Below are 23,457 nucleotides of genomic sequence, written 5' to 3'. Positions count from 1 at the left end.
TAAATCTTTATGCTCTGTCAAGCTGTAATGAATGTGAAGTCTGCATTATTGCTATTTATTTAGGCCTACGTGGACTACTGATGTCCCATTAATAGATATGAGGAATTATGTTGAAGCTGTTCTTGTTACAGGATTAGTGTTCATTAGAAGTTAATTTTTGATTCTGTTAGTGATAGAATGGGTTAGGCTAGGAGGTAGGAAGATGACTTGTATAGTTTTTCTCATAAAATGTTCTGTAGATTGGTCACAGTGTTTAAAAATTTGTGTTCCTTACTGAAAGTCTACCCGTGTTAGAGAAAAATTTTAAAAACAACAAATAGTTTAGTAGCACTTTAAAGACTATCAAAACATGTAGATGGTATCATGAGCTTTCGTGGGCACAGCCCAATTCTTCAGGTGACCAGAGTGTTGGAAGTCCAGAACCAAGAATAAAGAAGGGAAGGGACACTTAAGTGTCTTGACTTATTCTGCTTCAAGGTCTATTGTGCTAGGGGCCTGCTACTCAGGAACTCTAACCCCCAGGTGCTCAAGTGCCTTTTTGTCTCTAAAGTAACAAGATTTGGCAACTTCATCACTAAAGGTACACCTGGTGGCCATTTCTGCTTTCCATCCAGAAAAACAGTTTGCTCTGTCTTCCATTTCTGGCTCTTCCTTAAAGGTATGGACATACTCTACCCACTCACTGGTCCAGTGCTCTGCCCCTACGTGGGATCTCATCTTAGTCCTTGTACTGCTCATGGGACCTCCAGTTGAGCTCTGGCCACATTGTCCCTTCTATACCTCTTGTGAAAAGTGGCGCGTTCCATATGGGTGTAGGCCTCCTCGACTGCTTTCCTGAATTATGTACCCCTCCAAGAGATCTGTGACATGATTTTCAGTGCATATCTTCATGTCATGCCATGTCATTATTCAATAATTCAGACAGGGTGCGGCCTTTGGCACTGTGGTGCTCAGGTCAGCAACTTATTGATTCTGACTCCTCCTCCTGTGTAAGGCTTGTGAATCACCTAATTGGAATAGATACGAACGAGCACTCAAAGAACAAAAGTTATAAACTTTTTGTAATTGCTCATACCTATTCATAGCCACCCTCTTCCCCTTTATTGGAGAAGCCAGCAAGAAAGAATTAAGGGGCAATCAGGTCAGCAGGGTCATATACAGTGCTCTGCACTGGTGTCACTCCAAGGGGACTCAATGGTAGTCGCTAGGGTAAAACTTTCCAACAACTGCGTACACAGCACACGCACACTTAATTGGAATAGATATGAGCAACATATCCTGAAAAACAATGGTTGCAAAAGGTGACAATCACCTGGCCTGCATATTTATACCTGCCTCTGGAAATTTCCACGACATGCATCTAGCAAAGAGGATCTTTGCCCATGAAAGCTTATGCTCCAATACATCTGTTAGTCTATAAGGTGCCACAGGACTTCTTGTCGCTTTTGCAGATCCAGACTAACACGGCTACCCCTCTGATACTAGAAAAGGTGACAAATCATCTTTTATTGATTTTTAGATTACCCACACTCTCTCAAATCATTTCTGTTCTTCCAAACCATCAAGAGTATATAAGGCACTGTATGATACAGTACCTCAAAGTATAACCCTGTAACCTCCGTGTTCGTTTCAGGTATATGATTGTTATATTTCATAGAAAGCATGCATTTCATCTGTTCAAACTCATTGTTCTGTCAAAATGTGTATTATAGATGGAATTATGATGTTCAGATATATGGTTCATACTGAAATATGTTGTGTGTCTGGGAGATTCCCACAGTTCTTTAGTGGTAACAAAGGATGCAACTCTGTGACTTACCAAAGCCTACCAGGACATGTCTGGGCCAGTATCTTCCCTGGGGCATGAATAAGAGAATAAAATAAGGGACAGTGGCATCATGAGACCACCTTTATCATGTATTATGCTATAATCTGAACTATTTAATCTAGCTCTGAATTAGTTTAACAACTGCTCTGGGCAGAGGCACTCTCTCCTACTTTTTATATATAATCAAGCATATTGACAGTGCTTTTTTAATGTCCAAATTGCAATCATATGGATTATTTCCTGTGCCTACTCTGTGGAGTTCTCTTTGTTTCCCTAATAGTCTAATAAGGTAATGAAGCTATAAGAGTTCTCTTACAAGAATTTATTTCTGTATTAGGATGTGATATATTGAGTGTTGAGCAAATATTTATGAAAGTATGCTGCTGTTGAAATTGTCATGTCGTCAGTTTGTTTTACTCAATAGTTGCCATCTATTAGGACAGGAAATAATTGTTTCAGTTTTTGAATGGTTATCCTTACACAGATTCAAAAATCTGTTGGTTTTTTTTTTCATACATTCCTTTTTAATAGAACGGGGGACTTCTGAGCAATTGTTACTTTCATAAATACAAATGGCAGTTTCACATGCTAAAGATCTGTCCGAATCATGCTCTCACAAGGCATTATAGATTGCAAATAATGTTTTATTTAGATATTTCTTCTCTGTAACATTTTCTTTCAAGGCTTATGTAGAATTAATTGTATAACTGCCTGGTTTTAGCTGGATCCCAAACCTTATTTGCATACTTAATTGATTTTGCAAGCTTCTTTACAGATTATTTTGGTTTCTGTAATGTATTGTAATACTGTAAATTTTTAAGAATTCAATTTGCCAGTTATACGTCCATTCAAATACAAACAACTTATTAATCAAATTCTCTTCTAGTGTAAACTGATACAACTCCATTGACTTAGTTGGAGATACACCAATTTATATCAGCAAACAATTGGCTCAATCTTTTGAAAAGGCTTTGGCTGCCCATTGGCTTGGCTGAAATGTGAATTTTCTAGCGCAAGGCTACTCAACACGTGGCCTATGGACCACATGCCCATTTGTTTGTGGCCCGCAATACAGTTTGGGTTTATGTGGTGGCTCAGCACGTGGCCTGCGGGTAGGATCCTTTGAACATGGCCTCCACTGGGAACATGCTGCACAACAGTGACCCCCAGGTGGGTGGGCATTGAAAGATGCAAGCGGACAGGCTAGTTGAAACAGACAGGTACAGGGTGTTGGTGTTTCTAGCCCCCAGGGAGGAGGTGCCGGGAGCGCTGGGGCATTGTGGGAAGTGCTATGTATTCATGCCTGTCACTGTGAAATAAGCTATTTGCATATATATTTGCATGTATATGCAACCACACTTAAGTTGTGGCCCTCGGCATGTGCTGAGTATCATTGTGGCCCCAGGGCTTCCAAAGTTGAGTAGCCCTGAACTAGGGTAAGATCCATCTTTGGGCTCTGGCCCTCCACATAACTCAGAATCAGTGGCATTCTCAGAAGATATAACTTTGCACATATTGCACCAGAAGAATCTATTTGCCCTGTCCAGCCCCTCCCTATGGACAAGCACCCCATCACTCCTGACCCACAGGGGAAACAGGGTGCAAGGACAGCACAGAGCCAGAGGGGTGCAGGGAACAGTGGGGGGGGGGTGGTACCGGGGTGGCGCGGGGAATGGGAGGCACAGAGCCAGAGGGACGCGGGGAGCGCTGGAGGCACAGGGAATGGGACGCGGGGAACAGGAGGGGCAGAGGGATCGGGGTCTAGGGGCAGTGCAGGGAATGGGCAGCACAGAGCTGGGGGGGGTCAGGGATTGGAGGGAGCAGGGTGCAGCCCAGTGCAGAGCCAGAGAGTCGCAGAGAAGATGGAGAGCAGGGGATCAGGGGTACAGGGGAGCAGGGGCGGCGTGGGGAATGGGCGGCGTGGAGACAAAGGGGTGTGGGGCGTGTACAGCGAACTGGATGGTCGACTGGGAGCGGTCTCTCACCGGCGAGGTGGTTGGGGCCACGGCAGGACTGGAGCCGGTGGGGCGTGGCCTGGCTGTGCCGCAGCCAGCTTCCGGGGCCACGCAGCCAGAGCTGAGCTGCCGCGGCCCTTTAAAATCAACGGGACCATGTCACACCAGCATCCTGGCGTCTGCCAGCATCCCACCCTCTGGCTCATGCCCTGCCTCCTCGCGCTGGAGCTGCACACAGGCAGCCCAGCACTGAGAATCACTGTGTTTCCCCTTCCTGGCAGCGCTCCGCTCCTCTGCTTGGCCGGCGGATCAGATGGGGCCACGCCACCCGTAGTGCGGCCTTTGGCCAGCCCGTCACAACCGCCCACTGGGCCATTCCGCCCCTGCACTCGCCAGCTGATAAAATCTACTTGCTGCAGGTGAGCTCATTTGTCGAGCCCTGTATATTGAAAATAAAGCCAAAATGATTTTTATCAGGAAGAAATGAGGAAAGAAGGAATCAAATTCCCTGGAAAATGGGCAGAAATTCATGATTGTGGACACATCTTGTAGTTCTCCCTCTCTTATCCTTGAAGTGCTGCTTCTGCACTACTACACGAATGGGCTCCCTGATGGCATTTTTGTTTTAAGACCACTCAGAGAAGACTAATGGGAAATGTTAGAGAGAGCTTACTACCAATGGTGTTAGAATATGCGAAGGCTATTGTGCTCAACTATTGGTACACCAGAAAGCTATAAGTTTGAAAACTATAGCATATTTTCAGGAGCAATTAACTGCTCTGCAGAGTGCCTGTATAAGGCTGCACCACTTTAAAAATAAACTTCAGCACTGTTTTGAGGATAACACACTTTTGTTAGTCACCTAACTTCAATAGAGATTGAAGCAGGAGGTTTCATAGCCTTTTACATTTTTTTAAAAAATTACTATTACAATGAGTTTGAGGGATTGTTCATGTTGATTCCGAGTATGTGTGCACCACATGCATAGTCCTCGGAAGGTTTCTCCCGTAGCAGTACCCATTGGTCAGCTGTTGAGCCCCCTGAAGTGGCACTGTTATGGTGCTATATATAGTCCACTACCATTCCTCCCCCCTCCCCCAGATCCTTCTTACCGTTAGTGGTGATGGTGATTAGAACTTTCCTTCTCTTATCTCAGGCAAAAGTCTTCCCTAGCATTAGCTGATTTTCTTGTAAATAATTGATAGTTAATTATTTATTATTTAGATAATGTAAGTAGTTTCTCTTGTTAGTGGGGAACAGTCCCGTCCTTCCCTCACTACACCATGTGTCAGCATACCAGAGATGATGCTGAATTCGAAAGAACAATGCTTCAGTCTGCAGCTTAGTGATCTCAGACTCCCTCAGATAACTGCTTGAGAGTCTCCTGCTTGGAACTAACATGAGCATTTACTCAAAGAAGAAGAAACAGTAACCTGCCTTTTGTAACTGTTGTTCTCAAGATGTGTGGCTCATGTCTAGTTCAAGATCCACCCTCTGTTGGAGTCTTCCAGCAAGAAGAAACTGAGCAGGGAGATGATCAGCAGTGGACTAGATACAGCACCACTCCAGGAGTCTCCACAGCTGACCAGGTACTGCTAGGGGAAAAACCTTCTGACAGCTATGTATGGACATGAGCAACACATCTTGAAGAACAAGTTACAAAAAGTTGGTAACCATTTTTTTTCCACAGTCTAATTTTGTTATAAGGAGAAAGTATTTCCTCCTTTCAGTTTATCATTCAAAATTCAATATTTTGTATATTTTATAATAGTGAACTGTTATTGATCTGTAATGTAAACATATCAGTCTTTTCAGTCTTTCTTCATATGAGAGCCCATTTCTGAACTCCCTTTACTTCTGTAAAATTCTCTTAGAAATGTGGTGACCAGTACTGAACACAGTATTCCAGATGAGGGTGAAACATTGATTTATAATGGCATTGAATTGGCATAAGTTATGTAAGAATAGGCTCAATTATAGTGGTATAACTGCATCTACACTGGGACAATTGGCTAATTTAGCTTAATCACTCTAACTACACTATTAAGATGCTCCCAGTTTAGCAACCCATTAGTGTTTTATTTTATTTTCAGTTTTTGAACTGATAACTTTATCAGATACATGTTAAAATGTGGTTCTATGCAGCATGAGGCTCAAATTCCAAAAAACATACAGGTACAACTCTAAATTAAATAAGTAATAATTATTTGCATCGACATAAATTGTAGGTTTCTTTCCAGAAAACATTAATTGAAAATAATTTCACCTTAACCAACCAGCTTCTGATTAAAGTTCTACAACTCACTGAGTGTATTGGTGTTAGTCCTGACCTTGACTGCCAGCTTTGATGTGCTCTTCAATATCAGTGAAGAAATTCTTGAAGCTTGCCTTTTAATCATGCAATAAATGTCATGTTTCATGGGCTTTGTTTTACAAATGTACTGAAATGAATTGTACATACACACTGAACAGTTTCAACCGAGGGAATTTTCTGATTCCCCCTTTTACTGAATAAGATAGATTCATTATGCTTACATACACCAAATAGATTTTGTCTGCCAATTAGCCTTCTTGAAAGTTAACAATTATTTTCTGATCGTTTTTAACTTCCAAACCTTCATAGAATAGTCCATTCATAGTACAGCAAAAGTATTTTTACCAGGTTTGTTTCTGATAGCTTACATTGAAAACACACTTATCCTCAGAGCCACTCATCATGCATTCTTTCTGTAGTGGTCCAGGGATCAGCTCCGTGTTGCACTGACACCCATTGCAGACTATGACATCTTCTGTGAATTGATCAACCTACTAGAAATGCATATCTAAATCTTTTGGGTTTTAAAAATGAAAATGTATAGTAATGTGTTCTGATGCTTCTATCTGATTGTCATTGCTTATGTTCAGCATGTGAAATGAGTTCTGGGAAAACCAGCAATATGGACATTTTTATTCTTATCTGAGAAGTTAATCTAAAGGTATAGTTAATAGAATTAGAGTCTTGTCATAATAATGGGACCCCAGATCTGAAAGATTTCTTTGCCGTGGCTTTTAACTGTTAATAGTGCATCCCAATGTGTGCAGAAACCAATTGTTATAATTAATATTTAAAACCGGGCAAATGCATGCATATGTATACAATGTGCTTTTGATTGTCTCCCTCTCTCCTATGCCAGGCATACTGCTCATTATAAATCATAAGCTCTTCAGGCTAAAATCTGTGTCTTCCTCTGTACAGCAACTAGCTCAACAGACTATTTTTATCATGCCAGGAGCTTCTGGGTTCTACTGAAATATAAATATTAAATAATAATACAGTAAAAGCTCTGTTGTCCAGCATATTGGGGCTATGAGGGTACTAGTTAATTGGATAGCCTAGTTAACTGTGTGTTATACTTTTACCAATGGAATACCAATTTTCAAAGAATTGGCATACAATAAAATGAATACAATAGAATACAGGTACTTATCAATCCAGTAGTACTGCTGCACTGCAGAGTGGTTGGTTTCTTGAAGCTCTTAGTTGTATATTGGTTAAGTTTTCTATACATGAGTTTATCTTATAACACTATTTATTACTGTGGGCAGTTCATGACATACACCCAAATCACTGAAATTACAGTTACTCCTAAAACTCTATTGAACATAATTTAATCTTTCTTTGATGATTCAGAAGGCACTTCAGGGTCTTCTAGTGTCTTAGGTCATTATTATCAACATGAGTTATCAACTTGATTGATTTTAGAAATGTGCATCTGTCTTTTTGTCTGTCTGCCTGTGAGTCAGTTTGTTCGAGAACTTCTAAACGATAAGAGCTAGAGCCACCAAATTGAGTCTGCAGCTTTAAATCAAGGTATGGGTTTGGTTGTGCCAGGATAATGGAAGGTGCCTGGAATTTGATTGATTGTTTCTCATACAATGGAAAGGGAGAGGTCTGGTAGAAGGGACAGTTATACTGTAGAATCTTGATGGAGGGGCAGCAAGAGGCCAGAGATGGGGACCAGGACAGCTATAACCCCATTGGGCCAGCAGAGGACAGAGGTGGAGAAAGGGCCAATTATCTACTATATATTTCAGAGAGTTTGTATGTGCGTTTGTGTGTCCCTAGCTGGGGGACATGCACCCATCTCCTGGCTGTAACTGCTTCGGTGGGTATGGACAGGCACATCTCATCAGTCCCCAACATGCTCTGATGAGAGAGGGCTGGAGTAGTCTTGTGTCCCCAGGGTAGCCTGCATCCCCAACCCTACTTGAGAACAATAATATAAATGAAGAAAAACAAAACTTATTTGAGTGAGGGACCCGAGTAATGTCATTTAAATCTTCTACTTGTAGATGTAGGAGACTGGGCCAAATCTGTAATGACCTTATGACACCCTGGAAGCTGCTTTTTTGGGAAAAAAAATCCCTGATTTCAGCTTGCTTGTTTGTCTTCTGCCACTTTTGCATAGAAGTAGAATGCAGAATATACAATTGCATAACATGTTGGGCAGTATACTAGTCCCCACTAGTGGACTGAAGATTTTTATTGGGAGATTTAAAAAATGCTGGTAAATTGAACTTTCTGGTTAATTGAGAGCTGGATATCAGAGCTTTTACTGTATATGGAAAAGTTTGATAAGCGACTACACTTAAAACTGCCCCATATTGAAACACTGCAGAAATTTATGGTTGCATTTTTCTGCCATCCAGTTCTTGCAGTGTGAAATAATATTCTTGATTTATTTTTAAACACTCAACTTCAGTCTGATTATCTGGAATTGTAAGACATGTCCAAGTAGACCTAGAAGCTCAGTAGTGATATTTTAAGAGGATTTATTGGTTTAAAACCATCTAATTCCAATGAAGGGACATTCTGATGGTATAGGTTGTTAGAGACACAGACAATTGTATAAAATTAATCCATTATTATAAATAAATTTTCAACAAAAATAAAGGGGTTTCATTAGCCTTAATGTTAACAAATTGAAAATCCTGTTTTGGTGATCCATCTGAAATGTTACATATTCTCATACATCACATAATTTAGATTATTGAACTGAAATACTTGGCTCATCCTATTATGTATTCTGATACAGGTGAAGCAAATGATAAGAATGTTCAGGTTGTAGAACTTCCCATCGTTGACAGCTTGCATCCACGGCCACCTTATTTGCCATTGGCTATCCCAGAAGATCTTGCTGATAGACTAATTCGTGTCCATGGAGATCCTGCGGTGTGGTGGGTCTCGCAGTTTGTCAAATATTTGATTCGTCCGCAACCATGGCTAGAAAAGGAAATTGAAGAAGCAACAAGGAAACTCGGTTTCAAACATCCAGTTATAGGGTAGGAGATTTTTTTTCCTGTTAGCCCAGAAATTGAATGTGTATTTATTGCACATCATAAATGTTAATTAACAACAAATCTCCAACCTATGATAGATCCAAAACTAGACTCCACATATTTAGAAATCTCAGGTCCGTCATTTTATGCTAAATTACAGTCGTTTACTTCTATCTTATTGGGTGCTCAGCTGAGCATCCGTTTTCTCGTAAACACGTCAATGTTTCTGTTGATCACATCTTTTATAAACAGAATTTAAGTATCTCCAGTTCACTAGTCTGGTTTATTAAAATATATATTATAGATGAATGATTTACAGTAAAATCTATATTCCTATAATCTTCCTATCTGTGTCTTGTATTTAGGTGTCCACAGACCTTACACTAGGGCCTACAAATACTTTTTCCTTCCTTTTTATTGCAGCACACAGCACATGTCAAGGGCCGCAACTTAAATGTGGTCACATAAATATGTAAATGTATATGCAAATATTTATGCAAATATATGCAGATAACGTCACACTGACGGGCATGAATACAAAGATTAAGGCAAAACTATACAACATGCAGGCCCCATTTAACTCAGTTCTGCTGATATTAATAAAATTTACCCAATTTCCACACACTTGACAGCATGTTTAGTGAGCAATAACAATCCAGGAATTAAACTACTAAAACGCATATCAGCAGAAGACCATTATATTGACTACTTTTTTGTTTTGGCTTCACAATTTTAACAAATCAAACAAAAACTGCCAATACAATATTTACTGAAATATAAATACAATTAGTGTGAAGTTAAAGGCACCCAGAGGAGAAGTGGCATGGATAGAAAAAGAACTCAGGAATCCTGCTTCCCATAATCCCTTCCTTTCCACTGCCCGCCCCACCAAGCACTAGCTCCCACAGTCCTCATAGAGCAGAGACTGGAACCCCCAAATCTAAGCAACAGACCAGCTGCCCACCTACAGGAAAGGAAAGAATCCATAAGTTTTAACGCCCAGTTCCCTGTTCTAACCCCATACACCCATCCCTCCCCCAGAGCCAGATACCCTAGCCCTCCCACTCCAACCCAATGCCCCCTTCCCCCAGAGCCAGGTACCCTCCAGACCCTACTGCCCTAACCCAGTGCACCCACCCTTTCCCTAGAGACAGTTACCCCCCTCTCCCCCGCTCCAACCCAATGCCCTTACTGTCTGCCCCACTAGATTTATGTCCCCAGCTCTCGAGGAGGGAAACCCCCTGGGTCTCACTGGAGCCATGCGCATTTCCCTCTAGGCGCTGGGGTGTGTGCGCAGAGCGGCTGCGAATGGTCCGGGTGTGCAGCTTCAAACATTCCATTGAAGGCACATGCCGCCGCCCCCTGCCCGATACATTTTGCAGGGCACAAAATCCCGGACATTTTTTGCCTTCTAAAAAACTCATCCGGATGGTGATTTTAACATGTGAAAACAAGGACATGTCCGGGAAAAAGTGGACGTATGGTAACCCTACCCAAGACCCAGCGCAGACTTTTCTCACCCCAGCATCGCTGCCTGGCTCCGCCACCGCCTTGCCATGTCTCTGAGGGTACGTCTAGACTACATGCCTCTGTCGCCAGAGGCATGTAGATTAGGCTACCAGACTTAGGAAAATGAAGCGGCGATTTAAATAATCGCTGCTTCATTTAAATTTACATGGCTGCCGCGCTGAGCCGACAAACAGCTGATCAGCTGTTTGTCGGCTCAGCGCGATAGTCTGGACGCTCCCCTGCCGACATCAAAGGTATTTGTCGACCATCCAGGTAAACCTCATCCCAGGAGGTTTTACTGTGTCTGGTAGCCTAATCTACATGCCTCTGGCGACAGAGGCATGTAGTCTAGACGTACCCTTACTGCCCAGCTCTGCCACTGACTTGCCACGTGCCTCGCTGCCCGACTCCCCCGCTGCCTCTTGCTGACCATGGCAGCTCCTGCACATGCACCAATGTGGCCTGGCTCACTGTGGTGCCACGCGGCTCCACTTGTGGGGAGACGCTGCTGCTGTGGCCAGTGCAGCAGGCATACTCTGCTGCCACATCTTGCTGCCCTCCTCCCCCACTGCCTCCCACCAGCCAGCAGCTCGTGCGCACGTGGCCTGGCTCAGTGTGGCACAGCATGGTTCAGCTCACCGGGAGGTTCTGCCGCTGGAGCCCGTAGCCCATAGAGACGAGGCAGGCAAGTGGCCCAGGAGGTGGCTCAAGGTGCCACGTGTTGAGTAGCCCAGGTCCAACTAGTTGTCTTTGCTCCTCTTGGAACTAGGGGTTGAATGCAACCCTGGCCCGCTCATTGGCTTCTGGTGCTGTGTCCTCTCAAGCTACTTTCCCAGGCCCTTTCCCAAAAAGACCTAGAAACCACGCCTTCAGGTCATCCAGTAGGGAGACTCGATGCTCACCCCATTGATACCATAGCTTGATTTTTAAAACCAGCTTTGTCTCTAGGGAGGCTTTGGTTTTAGCAGACTTTCTGGGAACTAGAAACACCAGAATGTCTGCTCTTAAAGGGTTGGCCCTGCAACAAGTATGCTAGGTTGCACCTGACTTTAAAGGATAAGCATTTCATGTGACTTTGCCAAAGTTAAATATTCAGAGTAGAAACTTGCATATGAATGCTAATAGCAGAAAATTCTCTTTGCCCCTGCACTATTCCCTTTGATGGGAAAGTCTGATGGGAAATCCAGAATTGATATGCAGACTACATAGCCTGCTGCCTGGAACCGTGTAAATACATGATCTTTAAAAATATTGAGCAAGAAAAGAAAATACTATCTGTTCTGGAATAAACTAACTAGTCCATATAAGGACAATGAATTTACCTTTTCATGCCACATATGTTGGCTTTAATTTCCTTTAATTCCTGAACAATATCTGAAGCCATTTATATGTCATAGTACAGATCATTTATTTAGAACATAATGCCTATAGATTTTAGTGGATGTATTTGATAAATCCTAAAAGGTGTCCAACTGATGCAGTTCTGATGAGGACAAATAAGGTTCCACTTAAAACCCAAAAGAGGCATACTTGGAGCACTCTACAGAAAATTGGAATTACTTGGCAATATTTTGGCTTAGAAAAAGGTAGGAGGAAAGAGGAATATTTTAAAAATGCATTTCCTTTGCAGACAATAGAAAATGTAATGCTATTACTCCTGACAGGTCACACACAGTTTTCCTGAAGAAGCTTAAATTGTACACTGTGTAGCAACTGAATAAAACCTGCTTGGTGTGTATGTAGAAAAGAACAAAGGAAGGTCAGCATCTGCCTACTTAATAGCGAAGTCTTTGAGAGCTTTGCAGAACTATATCTCTAAGACTCCACTGTGACAGATGTGGAGAATATTAGCATTTGGCCTCCAAAAATGTAATAATTATATTCTGTTTTCAAGGGCAGGGTGGCAGTTACCTCCCATTCTGTTACATCACAAATCTAATATGTCCTGGCATATTTCAGATTTTGCCATTAATAATTTTACATTTAGTGAATATTTCTCTGTAGAATCCATTGCCTTTTACCCTTTTTTGTTTCATTTAGTGGTTCATGTTAAAGCGCATCTGAACACATAAAGGGGCAAAAATGTTTATTCTAAGATAACATTTAAATTTCAACTACCAAACTAGTATAAAAACTATAAAACATTTACAAGCTGAATCCCAATATCTGTCTTTCTTTTCAGTGTTCATGTCCGAAGGACAGACAAAGTGGGAACAGAGGCAGCATTTCATCCCATTGAAGAGTACATGGTACATGTTGAAGAACGTTTCCAGCTTCTTGCCCGCAGAATGCATATAGATAAGAAACGAGTTTATTTGGCTACAGATGACCCTTCACTACTACAAGAGGCAAAATCCAAGTAAGATTAATTACATTTACAATACAGGCAGTCCCCGGGTTACAGTGAACCCTCGTTTATCGTGGTAGATAGGTTCCAAACCCGACCGCGATAGCTGAAAATCCGCGAAGTAGGGACACCATATTTACGTATTTGTTTACAGTGAGCCCTCGCTACTTCGCGGTTCGACCATCGCGGATTCACGTATATACATACGTAATGAAAAAAGTCCGCGAAGTCGTGAATCCGCGATGGTCGAACCGCAAAGTAGCGAGGGCTCACTGTACATGGATCCAACTTACATCGGATCCCTACTTACAAACGGGGTGAGGCAACCCTGCACTAGCTGCTTCCCCCCAGCAGACCAGGGAGACGCGAAGCTAGCGCGCCCCGCCCCCACCCCCCCAGCAGACCAAGGAGATGCGGAGCGGCTTTTCTCAGCAGACACCTTAGCTTGAGAATAAAGGACTGAGGGAAGTGAGGTGTGGGAGAATAAAACTGAGCTCTGGAGAAATGTTTGGCTAGAGTTTCCCCTACAATATGTACCAGTTCCGACTTACATACAAATTCAACTTAAGAACAAACCTACAGTCCCTATCTTGTACGTAACCTGGGGCCTGCCTGTATATAGATGTGTAATGGACTTGCTCATATCCTATAGGAAGAGTCCTACAATTCCTGACCTTATTGGTTACAATTCTTAATGTAAGTATCTTAACATAGTATCTGTGGTTTAATGTATATAGTTGAGATTACAATGTAACTTTTACTATAGTCCCTCTTGTGATTTATTGATAATTTTCCAGAATTGTTTTGGTTGGCAACAGCTCAGTGGTAAGACTTTGTCAATTGACCATAATCTCTTGCCCATTTAAAAATAATTTTTATTTTTAGTATTTTAAAGCAGAAAAAGAAGAAAAATATTTTAAAATAATACAATTTGAGCTCTAATTTATATGACAAATACATAAATTGTAAAGAAACTGGAAAACTGTATTTTTAAATTATTTATGAGTTCTTAACTAGCTACTCCTCCCAGATCATAACTTGCCAGGGGAATACAGGTGACCCCCAACTTATGACCCCTCACATTTACAACTGCCTTGCTCTGGCGGCCGCCTCCACCTGGCACAGCCCCCAGCTGGTTCTGGGAGCAGCTCGCACCATGGTCTACAACTTCCTGGCAAAGCGGGCCAGGAACATAACCCTCATTTTTATCATTGTCCCTATGGGAAAAAAGGGTTCGACTTATGAAGGTTCGACTTATAACGGTTCTCCAGGAACCAATTAGGTCGTAAGGGCAGGGGTCGCCTCTACCCATGAGATGCATGTCAGAAGGAAGAAATCTCTGAAGATTATTTTACAGAAATCTGCATATTATCTCATGTGATGATGGGATTTGCTTATGCTTGTGGAACAGGTTTGGCCAGTTTTGGGGGAAGTCACCAGTCGTTAAGAGGCTAGGGTCATTCATGAGAAGGCTCTGTGCCTCTGTATCACCTCTGATCCCTCCTAGTTCTCTGGCAGCATAGTTTCAAATACTCTTCCTGACTGCAACTACTGTCAAGTTGTGAGCCTCATGCAAAAAAGATAATAGAGTTCTATTCAGGAAAGGAGAGGGAAGTGTACATTCTCCCTCTTTCACACTCTCACACATGGCTTATACCTTGCCATAAGCCCTGGATTGCTCAACTAGGATTCCATATGTTTCTGAAGGGTATGCCCCTTCTGCTTATAAGAAGAGAGATGTGTGTGTGGACGGTTCCCTCTGTGCATAGATCTAGGAAAGATAATATTGTGCATTTTGCTGTATTTAATAGACTTAAGTATCAGTTACATGAAGTCATGGCAGTTGAATTGGCTTAATTGTAAGTTACTGTTCAGGATGAACACACTGATAATATGTACTTTATCTGGTTCAACAAATGCAGCTGAAATACAAACAGTTAAAGGACATAGTGTAGGCAAGGCTTTTGTTGTAGCTACCAGAATCTTCCCTTTAAAGAGAATCATTGGTGTTCTAGATTACAATTAAGTGCAGTAGACAAACTATATGGGGAAAACTTACTTCATGTTTTGTGCATGAATCTAATTAGACTTTCTGCTATGTATAACCAATAAAATTCAACAAATTCATATCTTCCCTTCAAATTGCTTATCCTCCTTAATTTCATCTTAAATTCTTTCTTTCATTGTATGCAGAAGTTCTACTTTGTTTTTTTCACTTTTTAAGGACTTAGTTCGGATTAACTTTAAACTGCCGCGTGTAGCCGCGGGCAGGTAGTTCGAACTGTGAGGGATTTAAAAATGGCGGCGCCTGGGAACATGCAAATAAAGCCCGGGATATTTTAATCCCGAGCTTCATTTGCAAGTTTGAATGACTACATTAGCCACCCTAGTTTGAACTAGGGTGGCACTGTAGATATATCCCTGGATTCTGAAAGTGGTTTTGTGAGATTTGGCTTTTTATACTAGTCCCAAAGTTCCATAAAGGTGTGCTGTGTGATATATAGTGATGTGTTATATATAGCCAAAAAAATTCTGATTGCAGAGAAATTGTATTTTTTCTGACTTTAAAATAACATTCAAGATTATTGCTCTTGCTGTTTTGGTCTGTATAAAGCCTGCTGATATGCTAAACTCACATTAGGAAAACAAAATACAGTAGTGCAACATTGGCAGAAGGTATTGACCACAATGGGGAAGACAAGAAGGCAAATTCTGCTAGTTACCGCTAGGGTTGCCAGGTGTCCAGTATTGACCCGAACAGTCCGGTATTTTTCCCTCCTGTCTGGTGAAAAATTTCAAAAAATACTGGACACCTAAAATATCCGGTATTTTCTGAATTTTTTCCCCTGCCAGGGGGTGAAAATACCAGACACCTAGCAACCCTACACACACTCGGCAACCAGGCCCAGCCCCCAGGTCCCCTCTCTCCCCGCTTACCTGATTCCGCAGGGGAGCTCTCTTCTGGCTCGGAGCAGGGAAACAAGATGGCTGCTGACAAAAAGCCTCAAAGGCCTTTTTTTTTTTCTCATCAACTTTGGTCTCCCCCTTTTTTGTTCCTCAACAGAATTTTTTCCCCGTTTTTTTTTTGGGGGGGGGCAGGGTTCAGTATTTTTGGTTAAACCATCTGTCAAACCCTAGTTACCGCTCCCCTCCCTCTGACAGATATAGCCCTTATATCTTGTCATGCATGGCCCTATATCTCTATTCACAAGAAGCATCTTCTCAAAATTGAGAGTTTCTTCCTTTTCTTATCTAACCTCAGCTTCCACATTTTATGTATAATCAAGTATGTCTTCAAAACGGAGTCATTAACTTGAGTATTTTTCATTAATATAATCGTTTTTATGATGAAACAAATGTTTCCTTCAAGACACAAAATTCTAATTACATCTCCTTCAAAGCTAGATGCTTCAAACAAAGTATATAAGAGCACATAAAATGCTCTTTTGTTTTGTGCAATTCCAGCTGTTGCTATTTGACAAAGAATTTTCCCTGTCTCAATGGCCATCACTAGTTAATTTGAGAGAAATACCTCCTTGTATATGACTTGTTACATCTTTGAAAAAAATTATTCCAGTAGTTCTTGCATTGTGAGGGTTTAAATTAGGCATATTCCTGCCAAGTAGAGCTTGACATTTAAGTGTCCCTAGATATGCAAAACAAGATACGTTTGAAGATTCTAACTTTGGTCATTTTCAGCACTCTTACATAAGAACGGCCGTACTGGGTCAAACCAAAGGTCCATCTAGCCCAGTAGCTTGTCTGCCGACAGTGGCCAACACCAGGTGCCCCAGAGAGGGTGGACCGAAGACAATGATCAAGCGATTTGTCTCCTGCCATCCTTCTCCACCCTCTGACAATCAGAGGCCAGGGGCACCAATTCTATCCCCTGGCAAATAGCCTTTTATGGACCTAACCTCCATGAAATTATCTAGCTTCTCTTTAAACTCTGTTATAGTCCTAGCCTTCACAGCCTCCTCTGGCAAGGAGTTCCACAGGTTGACTACATGCTGTGTGAAGAAGAACTTTCTTTTATTAGTTTTAAACCTGCTACCCATTAATTTAATTTGGTGTCCTCTAGTTCTTCTATTATGGGAACTAATAAACTTTTCTTTATCCTCCTTCTCCACACCACTCATGATTTTATATACCTCTATCATATCCCCCCTCAGTCTCCTCTTTTCTAAACTGAAAAGTCCCAGTCGCTTTAACCTGTCTTCATATGAGACCTGTTCCAAACTCCTAATCGTTTTAGTTGCCCTTTTCTGAACCCTTTCCAAGGCCAAAATATCTTTTTTGAGGTGAGGAGACCATATCTGTACACAGTATTCAAGATGTGGGTGTAGCATAGTTTTATACAGGGGCAGTAAGTTATTCTGTGTCTTATTTTTATCCCTTTCTTAATAATTCCTAGCAACCTATTTGCCTTTTTGACCGCCGCTGCACACTATGTGGAAGTTTTCAGAGAACTATCCACGATAACTCCGAGATCTCTTTCCTGATTTGTCATAGCCAAATTAGCCCCCATCATATTGTACATATAGTTGGGGTTATTTTTCCCAATGTGCTTTACTTTACACTTATCCACATTAAATTTCATTTGCCATTTTGTTGCCCAATCACTCAGTTTGGTGAGATCTTTTTGGAGTCCCTCACAGTCTGCTTCTGTCTTGACTATGCTAAACAGTTTTGTATCATACGCAAACTTTATCACCTCACTGCTTACCCCTTTCTCCAGATTATTTATGAATAAGTTGAAAAGGATTGGTCCCAGAACTGACCCTTGGGGGACACCACTAGTTACCCCTCTCCATTCTGAAAATTTACCATTTATTCCTACCCTTTGTTTCCTGTCTTAACCAGTTCTCAATCCAAGAAAGGACCTTCTCTCTTATCCCATGGCCATGTAATTTACACAAGAGCCTTTGGCGAGGGACCTTGTCAAAGGCTTTCTGAAAATCTAAATATACTATATCTACTGGATCCCCCTTGTCTGCATGTTTGTTAACCTCTTTAAAGAACTCTAATATTAGTAAGACATGATTTCCCTTTACACAAACCATGTTGACTTTTGTCCAACAAATTATATTCTTCTACATGCCTCACAATTTTTTTCTTTACTATTGTTTCGACTAATTTGCCCGGTACTGAAGTTAGGCTTATCGGTCTGTAATTGCCAGGATCGCCTCTAGAGCCCTTTTTAAGTATTGGTGTCATATTGGCTACCTTCCAGTCATTAGGTACGGAAGCCAATTTAAAGGATAGGTTACAAACCACAGATAATAGCTCAGCAATTTCCCATCTGAGTTCTTTTAGAACCCTTGGATGAATGCCATCCGGTCCCGGAGATTTGTTAACATTAAGTTTTTCTATTTGTTCCAAAACCTCCTCTAATGACACTTCAATCCGGGACAGTTCCTCAGATTCATCATCCACAAAGGACGGTGCAGATTTGGGAATCTCTTGGAGCTAATCTCTTGCTCTGAGATATTCTCAGCACAGGAGAAGGTGCTATGCTTATAAGAAGCACATGGGATCTTTTTCAGGGGAAAAGACAATACACTATGTTTATTGAAACTACAGTAGAGAAGCAGTTAGCATATGTTTTATAAGGACAAACCCCCACACACAGAGGTCCTGCAGATCGTGCATAGTTACAAGTCCATGATGGCATTTGTAATGACTGTCACACTTACACACATTCTCTCCTCACACCGCATAATTGTACAGAGTTTCAGACAAGATTAATAATTACTGGAGCACACAACTTAGTTTGTGGTTCAGACAAAGGGGTACAACTCAATTTGTAATGCTAACAGGGAGCAAGGCCTTACAGTAAACATTATCTAATCATGAGAGCCACAGAGAAAAATAGAAACTACAGAACTTATAAGCAAATCATTATACATGAAATTATACATCATACTTATAGTCTTATAACCAATACTAACTAAAATATATATTTTTGCTACAAAGGGAGGGTACTGAGAGAGCCAGTTATAGTACCTTGATTCTAGAGCAGTTGCTGCCCTGGCCTCTGTGATAGGGGCTACTCTGAATTATTAATTCTTTTGATACTGTAGGTACCCTTTATTCAAATAACTATAATGTTAACTTTATGACTTAATTACTTACTACTTACTCCACTAGTATTGTACCTGAAACTTTATCTTGTAATTACTATCAAGTTATACATTTTGATAAATGAATTTTGTTAAAAATCTAATAATTGGCCGTTTAAATATTTGGTATATGCTTCATAATTACATTGTAATTGCAGTTGAACAGCACTGTAATTTAAATTACTCTGTTATAAAGTGCAACTGATTTTTTTTCAATTTGTATTCATTTATTTCTTTGACTGACTCTATCACTTGTAATTGATTTCCATATAAAATTCTCTAATTAAAAGCCTTCAAGAAAGTATGGTAGTAAATATAGCTAAAAGTATACTGAAATCAGGACATAGTAACCATGCTCTCTATCTATTTTAGGATTCTGCTTGCTGCACATTAGTGTAGTAGCTGAGTGCCTTCCACATGAAAGCAATAGCAATAATAAAGTCCCTACATGACCTCATGGAGTCTCTGGCACTTCTCCATTTTTTAGGGGTCATATCTCTGTATGGTAAAGGATCTTTTCTGGGGGAGGGAGGCTTTGTGAGGGCAGGGGACTAAAATACTAGAGTGGTAAAAAAGACAGTGCTATAAATTTCTGTAAAGGAGAATTATGACTTAAACTATTTGCCGTTACAATTAGTTTGGTGCTTAATGCTTGTAAAATTTTAATTGTAAGATTTTGATATTAATTATAGATTATATTTTTCCAGATATCCAAATTATGAATTTATAAGTGATAACTCCATATCTTGGTCAGCTGGACTTCATAATCGATACACTGAAAACTCATTGCGAGGTGTTATTCTGGATATCCACTTTCTGTCCCAGGCAGACTTCCTGGTCTGTACATTTTCCTCACAGGTAACAACAATGTAACATTTAAATATACATTGTCAGACAATTTTTTTCCATGTTTGAGGTTTGGTTTGTTTACTTAATGCTAGCAAGTGCATCTACAGTATCATCTTCTCAATGTTTTGTAGTGAAATTTTCATGAAAAAATTAAAGATTGCATAAAATATTATCTGCATATTAAGCTCTTTGTTAGCACCCTCTTCAGCCGAAGTCAGGCATCCTAGTTTAATATACTTAGCTTAGTCAGGGCATTTAAAAGAATCAGAAGGTAAATAGGTTTGTATAACATTCTATGATTTTGCATACGGTGAATATATTACCCAAATCTATCAATTTCTTCACTTCAGTGAACTGATATTGAGAGGTTTAAACACCTCAAGCCTTTGGCCTCAGTTCAGCGGTTCTCAAACTTTTTGGGCTCCGGAGCCCTTTACATGCGTAAAAATGTATGCGGAGTCCCAGCGGTCCACTGATTGAGTATGTGTTGCACTTATCGATGTTTCTAGTTTGTAAACCTCGCGGAGCCCCTGGAGATGTCTTGCGGAGCCCTGGGGCCCCGCAGAGCAGTTTGAGAAACACTGCCTCAGTTCATTACTACTTAGGATACAAGGAAAAAGAAAAAATGTATTTTTTCTTCAGGGTCAGTTACATTTCCACAAGTCCATAAGCAGTACAGTAAATTTACATTGTATCCACTGTAATCCATTAGATGGGTTGTGCAAATAATCACATGCTAAAGACTTGTTTTCTTGAGTAGCCTTATGAAACAGTTCAAAGTCCAGTGAGAATATGAACAATACAGTGGTTATTGTAGCATTTCTGTTTTATTACAAGTACAGTGAAAGCTTTGTTATTCGGCACTTTGTTAGCTGGAAAACTTTATCTGGCATTGCCATGCTGCCAGCTGACATAACCTTCTTCTCCCTCAGCCTGCCTTGAGCTGCCTAATCCTTTGCTTGAGCATCCAGCACATTGTTAACCAGCAACCATCATTCACCATGAGTGTCGGATAACTCAGCTTTCACTGTATATGTAATTTCATGGATCATGACAAATTCTTAAGGATTTTAAAACACAAATAGTATACTAAAAGCAGTGTTTTCACAGATATGATGTTCCATCTGATTCAAAAGACATCAGTGCAGGCAGATAGAGGGTATATTGAAAAAAATAAAAGGCGTGATTAAAATCAGACAAAGCATCTATTGCTGACACTTATGCTGATCAGGAGAGAATTCAGTTGTAGATATTGGCAGCATAGGTCAACATGACTGCATTATTACATTACGTACACAGGCATAATACTAATCAGTGCTGAAGGAGGTGAATACATTGCACAACTTCAAAATGCTGTTTACCTTCTCCATCCTAACGATAACTAAAGATACAATAACCAAACAGCAACATTAATGCTAATATAAAATTAATTAATTCTGATAGAAATAATTAAATGGAGGTAACAATTTATCAGAGCCAGCAGACAATAACTTAACGATAAAAAAAAGCCTCTCGTCCTCAAATTATACCCCACTGCATGCCCTCATATTTTCCCCCAAAACCCTGTCAGTCAAACTTTTTTTTAGCCTATTCAGAAAGTTGTTTTATTCAGGCTATTTCAGACCAAGACATGTCTGATGAGGAATTCACAGAGCCCAAACCAAGAATATCCTGTCATCAGCAAAAGCGGAGAGGAGTCCTGTGGCACCTTATAGACTAACCGAAGTGTTGGAGCATAAGCTTTCGAGGGCAAAGACCCACTTCGTCAGATGCATGTAATAGAAATTCCCAGAGGCAGGAATAAATATGCAGGCCAGAATCAGGCTGGAGATGATGAGGTGGATCCAATCAAGGAGGATGAGGCCCACTTCTAGTAGCTGATCTGGAGGTGTGAATTCCAAGAGAGGAGAAGCTGCTTTTGTAGTTAGCAAGCCATTCACAGTCTTTGTTTAATCCAGAGTTGATTGTGTCAAACTTGAAGATGAACTGTAGCTCTGCTGTTTCTCTTTGAAGTCTGGTCCTGAAGTTTTTTTGCTGCAGGATGGCTACCTTTAGATCTGCAATTGTGTGTCCAGGGAGATTGAAGTGTTCCCCCACAGGTTTTTGTATGTTGCCATTCCTAATATCTGATTTGTGTCCATTGATTCTTTTACGTAGGGACTGTCCAGTTTGGCCGATGTATATAGCAGTGGGGCATTGTTGGCACATGATGGCATATATTACGTTAGTAGATGTGCAGGAGAATGAACCAGTGACAGTATGGATGATCTGGTTAGGTCCTGTGATGGTGTTGCTGGTGTATATATGTGGGCAGAGTTGGCACCGAGGTTTGTTGCAAGGATTGGTAGAGAACCAATCATACATACAAATACTGATTACAGTAAAACTCCAGTGGTCTGGCATCCAATGGTCTGGCACTCCTGATGTCCACCAGAGGAAGAACAGAAATTGGATAGTTAACTTGAGGAGCTACTTGAAGGGAAGCCAAATAATGACTTGCTGGTATTGAACGTTGAGGTTGGGAGGCAAATAAGGCCATGGCTGAAATCCATATGGACGAGGCAGTGGTATCCAAGATGGCTGATCCCAGGAAGTAAAGCTTGGAACTTAAGAAGGGGCTCTAATTTTCTCTGTAATAGTCCATAGTTTCAGAGAGAGTCAGTGAAGATGGATAAGAATCTGCTGATTGGTCCTGAATAGATGCTTGAGAGAAGGATGACGAGTACTGTCATTATGTATCTGCACTTGAGGATGCAGCCAGATTTTTTGGAGCAGGCAGTTGGACCAGTTTGGCTCCTGAATAAAGAAATTCATGATAGGAACCTTGGGATGCTCCCATGAAGTCAGTGAGGTAGTTAGTAAGAAAAGTAATCCAGCAATGGAGACCATAACTCAAGGGTTACTCTGATGTCATTTCTTAAGGTAGCAATTAAAGATGATTCCTGCACTAATTGAGAGGGAGCTGAAAAGCCATTCTTATCTGCAGAAAGTCACTTTGTCACTGCAGAGGTTAATAAGATTTCAAGCACCCTCTGAGGGATAAGACAGTGTACATTCCAATGCCAAGAGCCCCTGACTACACCAGGGAATGCTTGTGGTGCTGTTGCTGTACCAAGGATGCCCACACTAAAGAGTCTTGTCCAGGATCTCTTTGAAGTTGGATCTGTTCCAGGGTGACAGTCTGACAGTGTTGCTTTTGGTCCTAATGCTGATGTCCCCAATGTTGCATTAAGTGGTTCTTTCAATACCCACTGTCACAGTTCAAAGAAACTGCACCTGTATTTCCACAGGGCATAGCACAAGGACGCACACTCTTAGGCTTCTAGTTCCACATATATTACCTATCTTGAGTGAAGAGACACACTCCTATCCCTCCTGACCAGAGTATTTCCAGACTGCAGAGTTTCCTGCCTACACTGAGTTCCCCAGCAAAACAGACTATCTCAGCACTCTGATTTGCCTTCTCCTCAGAGACTATAAACATTGTAATTACCCACAGTTACGTTACAACACAGTTCTTTATAAGCA

General features: G+C 41.1%; 1 protein-coding gene across 5 annotated transcripts in view; it reads left to right on the top strand.

Moving 5' to 3' along the window:
* Nucleotides 1–23,457, top strand: part of FUT8 (fucosyltransferase 8) — a 176,086-nt gene that overhangs the window by 149,417 nt on the left and 3,212 nt on the right. For all 5 annotated transcript variants that reach the window (XM_075927433.1, XM_075927431.1, XM_075927429.1 and 2 more), the window contains 3 exons: nucleotides 8,859–9,105; nucleotides 12,794–12,970; nucleotides 19,788–19,938. In XM_075927433.1, the coding sequence (XP_075783548.1) occupies nucleotides 8,859–9,105; nucleotides 12,794–12,970; nucleotides 19,788–19,938 (575 nt within the window). The remainder of the gene's footprint in view (nucleotides 1–8,858; nucleotides 9,106–12,793; nucleotides 12,971–19,787; nucleotides 19,939–23,457) is intronic.

Source organism: Pelodiscus sinensis, chromosome 4, assembly GCF_049634645.1.
Source record: "Pelodiscus sinensis isolate JC-2024 chromosome 4, ASM4963464v1, whole genome shotgun sequence".
NCBI classification, from domain to species: domain Eukaryota; kingdom Metazoa; phylum Chordata; order Testudines; family Trionychidae; genus Pelodiscus; species Pelodiscus sinensis.
Note: the sequence above shows the minus strand (reverse complement) of the source record. Positions and strands in the feature narration are given on the sequence as shown.